General features: G+C 36.4%; 1 protein-coding gene across 2 annotated transcripts in view; it reads right to left on the minus strand.

Annotated features, from left to right (window-relative positions):
• Nucleotides 1-8,356, minus strand: part of epha3 (eph receptor A3) — a 106,480-nt gene extending 98,124 nt beyond the window's left edge. The window contains exon 1 of one of the 2 annotated variants that reach the window (XM_035394303.1): nucleotides 8,060-8,356. In XM_035394303.1, coding sequence (XP_035250194.1) covers nucleotides 8,060-8,144 — 85 coding nt within the window. In that variant the 5' untranslated portion in view covers nucleotides 8,145-8,356. The remainder of the gene's footprint in view (nucleotides 1-8,059) is intronic. The other variant, XM_035394302.1, reaches the window with a different exon arrangement.
• Nucleotides 8,357-10,204: the final 1,848 nt, after the last annotated feature.

The raw sequence follows: 10,204 nt of genomic DNA on the forward strand, positions 1-10,204 counted from the left end.
ATTAATTCAGGAATCAATGGTGTTTTTTTTAAAATTTGCATGACAGTAACTTTGCCCTGCTCTATCATTTTACACATTTGAAAATTGCTTTAATGCAATAGCATTAGATTTGTTATTCCTCCAGATTAACATTCCAAAACAATCAGAGCAACAATCCACAAAATGCTAAAAAAAAAAAAGTGTTTCCATTGCATCAACTATTACTTGAAAGCAGTGCTGTACTGTTGAAATCCTTTATTAAGAGCCACAACTTCCTTTACAGCAGAGAGGAAAGCTTTTTTTATTTATTGTTGGATGAGTCTGTAGCCTGGAGAAAACAGCAGGACTGAAGATAATCCAAGAGGAAGAAGAAACCCTGACATTTTTCCACAAACCTTACCGCGCCCACCCAACAACACAATTATTACAGACTCTACCCATTACGGCGGCGATGAAGTATTAAAGTACACAGCATGAATAATTCAGCTCAGTCTCGCTCTGTGTGATGTCTGCTCTCCCTCAACTCCTCTGAATGCTCGGCGCTTCCTCCGTCTGCTGTCTCCACCCAACAGCACCGCGTGCCGCGGGTTCGACGCCCGGAAGATACTGCCGAACGACGCAGGGCTATTTTTGCAGTAAAGGCATGTGTAAGCACATTTTCAGCACCCCCTGAAAGGTACCATCGCTCACAAAACAGGGGCCCTTCCCAGCGGGGGTCCGCCTTGCTCTAGGATACAGTGCCGAAGCCTCTCTGCACCTCGGTCTAAAAATACAGCCCATCATGGCGCCCTAGGCGGGGAGGAGAGCCCGTGTGCTGCTTCCTACGGCTCTCCATGGCGAGGCGGAGAGAGCTCACTTTGGCACTAAACGGCTATCCAAGGCAGAGAGGCGAGACCACGCACTTGTATTGTACAGCCTGCCACAAACTCCTCCACCGTCCCATTACATATACACCCCTGTCACTATTGTCTGTCACAAGAGTTGCTACTCTTTGAAAGTTGTTGGATAGGCTTATAGAGGCTACACCAAAGCCATTTCTAAAAAGAACAAGGCTTTTTTCCAGCAAAAGAAGGCTGTTTCTTATTCTCTTGTGGATAGTTGAATGAACATGTTCTACAAAAAGCATAAACCATATAACTAAGGAACTGCTATGCACATTGGTATGTAGTGTATCAAGACAAGGTTTCCACCATTTTTAAAATACATTGTTCCTCAGTTACTGTATCTTATGAAGGTGCTGTACATCCAAATATAACTTGAGGTCAACATTTAATTGTTTGAGGGAGTTAATATCCTGGTCTGCCAAGATCTGCTTGCCTTAAAAAGTACTGTCGAATGGCATAAAATCAATTTGCTTCTTTGAATAGAGGTCTCTTTGAGTAGGCAACATGCCATGATTTAAAAAATTAAGATATAAAATAATATCATTTTTATGTAATGTACAACACATGGGAGTAAGAAAATATTATTCTGGAAAGAAATGAGTCGTTTTTTCTGTAGCATAAAAAATATTCTATCATGACACTCAAAGTTTCAAAATTACTGTTAAAAATACAGAATCGTATTTAATAATTATCCATCGAAATTCAAACAGTGCCTGCATTCCATTGGTTTTCTCTTCTTGGTTATGTGTTTTGGTGATTTATTACATTAAATTTCCTATCACGAGTGCAATCACAGTTAGACTTCAGGAAGCATAAAGTACTAAAACGCATGTTTCAAACGACTAGTAATAAATTACGCCTGAGTCATAAAATCTGTATGTTGTATTCTCACAGAATTTAGTAGATATGAGATTAGATGAGAATTATCACTGTAAAATGTCCGTTGTTAAATCAGCTCTTACAGAGTACATATGGTCCCTACTGGAATCATATTAGTGTTGAATTAACGCTGGGAATTTTAGTACCCAAATACAAGTGCATACATGTACACGTACATACACACATCAATGTAATAACAAAGGCGATATTGTTTCTTTTAACAGCCTTCCAGCTAACCCGACAGTAAAGTAAGTAAGTGCAGTAGCTACTCAAAGGCAGTCAAGAGTAAAAAGAAATATCACAGTACCCCTTTCATCACTTTGTAATTACTGAAATAACCAGTCTCATGTGCTCTGTCCGCTGTATTAATTTAAAATGCATTACAGCTCTAATACAATATTTTATAAAGTGCTTTTTGTCATTTCACTTTTTACAATTTTCGCAACACCTCTTTGTATGGAGAAAACGAATTACTGCCTGGAGAGCAGTAGTAGGCCCTTAGACATAATAATTCACAAATAGCTGATAACCTTGTGAGGAGTTGAGATTGAGGGGATAATATTTCGATTTACAGTAGAAGAGTAGTGCCAACTGAGCTTCTTAAAAACATTATTATTATTATTATTATTATTATTAGTATTATTATTGTTGTTGTTGTTGTTGTTGTTGTGCATAATGGTCTGTTGTTTTGCTGGTGCTTTGGTTACTCTTACTAAAGCTATAGTCCAAAAGGCGAACATGAATGAACACTTTGGTTTAGCAAACAAACTTTCATGTTCGATTGTATGTCTTTATAAAATGAAAACTCCATGGCTTTAAAAAAAACAAACTAAAACCGACTATTCGAGACAGTCGTCGTTAATTAATTTCAGATGTCCTTTTTCAGTAACATCACGCAACCATAAAAGACAAGTGCGTAAACCTCTGCCTCACTGAGTAGGCTACGCCTCGCAAGTAAATATTTTAGTTCCAAATTTAAATTCAGGTTTTTCCTATCCACGGGTATATTTTATGGCTGTCTATGATGCTGTGATGGAAACGATCTTAAAGTGATAAAGATTAACCGTGTTATAGAAATAATACAATTCTGCGACATTACAATCGGAATATTGGCACTATTCAGATTGTAATGTTACACAACTGTACTATTTCTATAAAACCGTTAACCCTAGATTGCTTTTTTGTTTCTCACATCTTTAGCTTTAAAAGTAGCCTACTTTAATAAACACAATTTATGAAAACTAAATTGTCCATTGTTACTCACAAGAACATTGTTAGGCAACATTGTTCTCTGCAAAGAGACTGCTTTATAACGTGGCTCGTCCAAATAAAAAACTATCCAGCGCAAAACAGCCGTTATGTCTTCACTTTTAAAGTATAGGTCGCTGATTAACACATTGTTTTTTTTATTCTGCGGTCTTATATGAAACTCTATTCGGACACTGGGCTAACAACGAATCAAACACGATGGCGCATCTTAACTCTCAAAATAAAACGCAGGTTTCACTGGAAATGCATGTTTTCAAGATACGTGTGTGTGTTTGCGTTTGTGTGTGTGCGCGCGCGCGCGCGTGTTTTATCCTATAGTAATCCCCACGAAATAGGTATAAACCTTTAGAAAGTTCAGGCGTGTAATTGTGTACGCGTACATTTTGTTTACGTCCCTCACAAAACATTTAATTCAGTAAAGGCTATTTGGGAGGAGATTCCCCATAATCAAAGGACCATATTCCCATCCAATACAGTAATACAAAATCTAAAATCTGTGAGCCCGGATACTCAGAATCGCATTATGCGGCCCTAACATGGCAGGTCAATTAAAGGCAACCACACCTGATATGTATTATGTTTAAACATATTCTTACATTTAAAATATATAGGAATTCCCAACGTGTTTGTAGTCCTTCTTTAATTTATCGAGTGTATAATTGGCACTATTAGTCTGTTTTGTCCTTCACAATACCTCCATAATTCTATAGTACTCGATGTTGCTTGGGGCTAAGTTAGTTATAAAAATAAATAAATAAAATATGCCAGGCCATCTGTGCAGCGTCGTTCGCCATACTGTATGAGTGTTGGCAGATTGTTCAATAACTTTTCTCGTTATACGTTTGAATTATGTTTATAATGCAGGTCTTAAGTGTGGCCTTCAATTTTACAGTAAATCAAACTTGTTAGTAGCCCATTGCACCTTATAGCATCTACTTTCAATTCAACAGTGAATTGACGCTACGACGTAGACTATCAAGGTGTTAACGAAATGATTGTCTTGAAGGCGGCATAAAACGACTTCTGTTGAACATGCAAACTTTTAATGCTAACGTGATTATTTAGTCTAGTCTATGTTCTTATTAGCAGTAGAGTAACTCTCAATAATATGTTCCTTCTCAACCCCCCCCCCCCCCCCAAAAAAAAAAACAAAAAAAAAACAATGCATGCATGTATGGCAATAACATCTACTTTTTAAACGTAAAAGTTGTATTCTTGTGTCATGAGTTTGCGATAATGCTGGATTTTCAAAATGCGGTGTCTTTATCCTGAATACATTGAGAGGAAAAAATAAGCCGTTTATTTGGAGGATGAAGCACAATATTCTTCGGGTTAAACTAAATTGAGTATACGTCATGCAAACAAGCTCTGTGATCCGAAACTCGATATTATAGCTGTAGTGGTATGAAGGCACAGAGAGTACTATTAATCCTGTTCAGCTACATGTATCATGACATCATTTTGAAGTGTACGAGATAATTTAAAAATAAGCTTTAAAAATAATTTAGACACTGGGTACAATAAAGTAGAATGGATAAGCATTAGTATCAGAATATGCCATTTCTGAGCACGCAATGACAAGTACAAAATTACGGCCTATTTTTGCGGCTAAAGCAGGTTTTATCTGAAATTATAAGATCGAAAATAAACCCAGTTTATGCTATATCCACAAGGAAAGTAAATTTTCATTAAGATGCACTTTAATACGATTAATGGTTCTAAATTAACCTCAAAAGTACTTGGGTGTGAATATATACACTTACATACACGTACTTTGTGTAATTTTGCAATTAAAACATAACATTATATTTAGCTCATCCTCCCTTTTGTTTTAATGGTAGCTTATTTGTGTGCTCGTGCATTCTATCTCTGTTGTTGTCTAAAAATATTCAGATCATCTTGAGAGATGAATTGCCTTTCTTATTTCAGTGACTGCGACTCTATACTGACACTTGCTGGTGGATCGCTCTCTCCCCATTTACAGTAGGCCTACATAGTAAAATGTTCAGTGTTAAATCAACTCTTACAGAGTGCATATGGTCCCCATTGGACCATATGTACTCTGTTACAATTGAATCGACCCTGGACATTACTGTGTACTTAGAAACAAATGTTATACACACACCTGACACACACACGCGAGCGCCCGCACACAAGCACATCTGAAGTCCATATACCTCAATATAATTCTACTACTATAAAACTTTTTAAGTGTCTACCTTTAAACATGCAATATGTCAGACATGAATTCTACCAGGGCCACTACAGAATGGTGTATTTAATCACATTAAAGCCAAAATGCAACCAACCACAAGGCACTTAACAGGACACAATTAGAAATAAAATTTTCTTCCATTTTTAATCTTCATAGATTTGCTACTCGCATGTCTGTATCGATAACTTGTTCTACTGTATTTTCTGGACGGGGATAATACTATTTATTTATTTATTTATTTATTTATTTATTTATTTATTTATTTATTTATTTAGGTTTTCCAGTACTTGAAATCTTGTGATCAGTTTTTTTCTTCTTCTTCTTCTTATTTTCGGCTGTAAGATCCAAGGGGAAATTAACATCTGAAAACGTATTTGTTTAATTGTTTATAATGTTTCACTTATCTTGGTTATATCGCAGTATACACCATCGTCCCAGCATTTTGCATGAAAAAACTTCTACCGTAGCTTTTTGTTTGTTATTTTTTGTTTAAAACAAAAGTTTAAAAAAAGCTATCATTTACTGTTTCATATGCTGTCACATAATGTATTTACTAATTTGGATTAAAACAGGGTATGATGAAAATAACTTAACCTTAGTTGTATGAAGTGAATGCCCGCAGACTTCTCAGAAAGTAAGCAGCCATGCTAAAAACTACACGAAGTAGCTTGTATACAAGCTTGTGTTCATTGTTTCACATATCAATACATTTTAGTATTAAATAACAAGTGAAACCTATTCAAAGAAAACTAAAAAAAGTTTGAGATAAAATATTTCAATGGAATGGAATGACATTTGAGATTTTCCTCCATCAGGAGACCTTGAAATATGTATTATAAGCTTTTTAAATGTAACTTGAAATTGACATCTAATATGCATAACAAGTAGTTTCATAAGATGAGCGATCCAAAAATAAAAATCCAGCAATGACCTTTCTTCTGTCCGGAAATAATATTTAGCCATCAAACACGGAGTTGTGTTGCTACACTTCTACAATGCAAAATATACAAAACAAGGACAACTATCATGAAGTCATAGGTAACCGTGTTACATATTTATTTATTTATTCACTCATTCATTCATTCTGTGTACCAAGCGGAACAGATGAGGTGCGCATTTGGTATATGTTCTGACTGGGATGACAACATGATGGAACAAGCATGTACACAGGAGGGTGTTTTCACAGAAACTAAAAAAGATATTCATATGATTCATATGATATACCTACAGTATGCTTATTTCACCACCCTCATTCTTAATCTAGTTCTAATTTTATTTGTCAATTGTTTGTCACCTGAAGTAAACACACTTTAAACTGTTTTTACAATTACATCTGAATGAACAAACTAACCCATTTTGTGTTTAATTTAGGAAAACAAATAACACAACCATTATTACGGGAAAAAATCGCCTCCCCTCGTCATGTGAAGAAAGAATTTAGAAAAGGTCTTCACATCTGGTCGCCTGCCTGATATAGCTTTAGCATACAATTACAAACGTTTAATGTATTCAGATAAAATACATCCATGTGTGTAAAATAGGCTAATGACAACTTTCTTACAGTTACAAAGGTAGGCTAATGATTCGGGTTAATTGCACCAAATATGACAATCCTCCTCCTCCTTGCTCTCATTTAACAGAGTTGAACTACATCTTGGCTGTCGGCTAGTAGCCTTTTGCTAAATAAAATAAACCAATTCGTTTTCTGCTTTTATCTTGGTTACTGTGAAAAACGACTAGGCTTCCATAAACCAAAGCGACCCGAACAGAAAGATCAGTTTCCAACTATCACTGAAGACGTTAAAAATAATTTCAGCGTCTCCAACATCACTGTGAAAATCACCAACTATGCAAAATCATGTCAGAGATGCGCTGCTTAAGTGATTGTCAGTTATCATCAGCAATATATTCACTGCACTGAGGCCATCGACTTCCCAATTCTTATTCTGACAGAATATGAATTCACATATCCATATCTAAAATGACCTAGAGTGATGAAGATTAGTATGCTTTAAGTGCAGCTACACATATCCCATTTACTCAGTCACAAATTTAGACTCTTGTTAAACATTTAAAAAAAACTATCTGAATTTTTAAAAATGCATAATAGTCTTTCGAACACTGACATGGTCAAACAATAAACGGACGCCATAGCCCGATAGGCGATTTCAGACTGAAATGAATTAACCATGTCAAAGGGTTCGCTATTATGGTATGGTACGACGCGTAAACCGCTATGTAGCAGCATGCATTGTCCTTTCTCATAAAGCACACATTTAGTGAATGCGTCTCCCTGTATAACAAGAATTATCAAAACTAAGCTCATTTTAAATATGTTTTTATGTGTTAAATGTGATTTGGAGACATTTAATAAAAACACGGTTTACATGATGCAACTTGCCCTCGTGTTAATGTTTTACGAGTTTCCACTTACGGTTTGACCTCATGTAAGTACCTGCCATCACCCATAATATGGGTTTAAACTACCTTCTATAACGATTCAGTCAGGCAATAAATCGATAAATAGCATTTTATTTTGTTTGGCCAGCTATAGTGCCCTACATAACGTAGTTGTTTCAGATATCCATTTTAATCGCAATACAAATCCAACAAAGGAAACACGATATATATGTAGCAAAAATGCATTAAATGTCACTTTGTTACGTTTCCAATTGTTCTGTAGTTTTCAGACCATCCAGGGCATCATCTGGGTCTGGTCCACCTTAACTAATTCCGTAATCGCCAACCAAGTAACTGAGTCTCCGGCATGCTCTGAAACTGCTGTAGCTCACGATTCGCTTTCACTTGTATTTCAATCCAAACGATATCTTACCTTCATTGGATGGATGACTAGTCAGTTGTCCTTGGCAAATGAACGAGAACAGGGTAAGAAAAAGCACGGGGGGTTTGCAATCCATGACGGCAGTTCAGAGGGCAAAGAGAGGTACATAACTCCATGAAGCATGCCACTGATGTGAGGGCTCCGATTCCGACGCAAGTTACCATTCTCGGCTCAGCGGCTGATGTCAAGTTTGACACCGGAGATGAGGAGGAGTCTGCGCGCTCTCTCCCCCTCTCTCTCTCTGCCTCGCGCAGTGTCTTAGACTGGCTCCACCGAAGAACTCGCTGTTTTCCGCTGGGTCCTATCTGCCAGACGGCTATTCTATTCCACTTTTTCCTTTTCGGACGCTTACAGGTTCACCAGGGGTCAGATTTTATTTCTACGCTAAATCAATATTGCCCATGTACACCGTCATTTATTTGATATAAAATATAGTTTAATCATTTAAATGTAATCCCTTTTGTAATATATAACACCAATCAGAACAAATCAGCACTGTGATAACGTCAGTTCTAGTTTAATGATAGATTTAAAAAATATATATTATTTTTATTTTTTATTTTTTAGAGTTTACTACAATTGCTAACAACTATAAACTTATTATGGCAGAGTGCTGTGAAACATTGCTTAAATTAACATTTAGCTAGTGTATAAACTATATGCCAGACTGGTTAGATGCCTTTAAACAACACCAGTCTCTGTCGAAAACTCTATAACCTTTTATGCTTGGTAGATACAGTTATCATTAACAGAATATTATACCTGGGAATTAAGTGTGCAGTTACTTTTTTACACATATGGTTTAATGCATTTTAGTGCTCCTGGGAAGGTAATTCTGTCCAAATTAAGTACTACAATTCTGTGTTCTAGGCTGCAAATATATTGCTAGTGCCATGCAGAAGTGCTGCTCACCACTGTGTGCTTGAGCATGCAAGTGCATTTAAGAATCTATCAATAACTTTGGTGGTCTCAATATAACGATTAAGTTGCTGCAGCTTGCTTTCCAACATGTGTATGAACTGTGGTTAACACATTGGTTAACTTGGCCTGTTTTGAAAAAAAAAAAAAAAACAAGTATCAAAGTGTCTACTGAAACAGGCCTTTGCCTTGCATAACATTTTTAGTGTGCATATTGATCTTGTTTACAGTAGGACTACGCCTTGACTTTGGCCTACAGTATGTATTCAATTATATTTAAGTGCTGTAACCATAACCCCTCCAAATGCTATGATTTGCAAAATGAAAATGGGTGGGTTGATCAAATATTTTTGAGAATTAGCACAGAGAGAGGCTGCTGTGTCGATGTGAGACATTGCTCATTTTTATTCCAGTTCTTGTCTGTGGATTGTTTCCCTTAGCTCTGTGCTCAAGGTGTTTTGTCAGTCTGTCTTTAATTCAACCTACTGTGAGATATGAAAGAGAGCAACATCCATCAGTCACATCATCACAGTGGTCTTGTATATCATTCAGTGGGTACGTATTTCAAAGTCCTACTAAAATATAATTGATACAGAGTGTTGTCCACACGCTGTTTCCAAATTGGAACTAGGCGGCTTAATTTGTTTACAAATTAATTTACTTCTGGCTTGGTGTCAATAAGTCAATGCATAACTATCTATTTCAATCCTGTGTTATTAAACCTGGTCTTTCGCAATGATTTTGTGATTATTGCTAGGAGATGGACACAACTATTGTGACAATGGTTTTGTATACCATCCCACTGACCCATCAACAGTCATTCCCACCCATAGAGCCAGAATGGCTATGATTCCATATATTCTCAGTTTAAAATTCCAAGCAGCTGTTGGGTGGAGTACACAGTTTGATTGAAAGGGGAGTGAACACAACATAAATCCACTAACTGCTAACCAGGGCCCTTTAAATTGTTTTAGTAAACAATACTTCTTACTTTGACAGCTACATTCATAATGGGACCCATGGTGGTAGACAAAGATAATACAATTCCATTGACTGTTGCATTTTTGCGGTTAAATTCTATTGTTCCAATGTTAGTGTTGCAGCAAAATTCACCAAACATCTCCACAAATTACAATCATTTTAGAGATACATTTAGCCTAAATATCCAAGGATAAACAGTATGCAGCAATCCCGTCCTAATGATAGTGTATGTGTGTG

This window comes from Anguilla anguilla, chromosome 15 (genome assembly GCF_013347855.1).
Source record: "Anguilla anguilla isolate fAngAng1 chromosome 15, fAngAng1.pri, whole genome shotgun sequence".
NCBI lineage: Eukaryota > Metazoa > Chordata > Actinopteri > Anguilliformes > Anguillidae > Anguilla > Anguilla anguilla.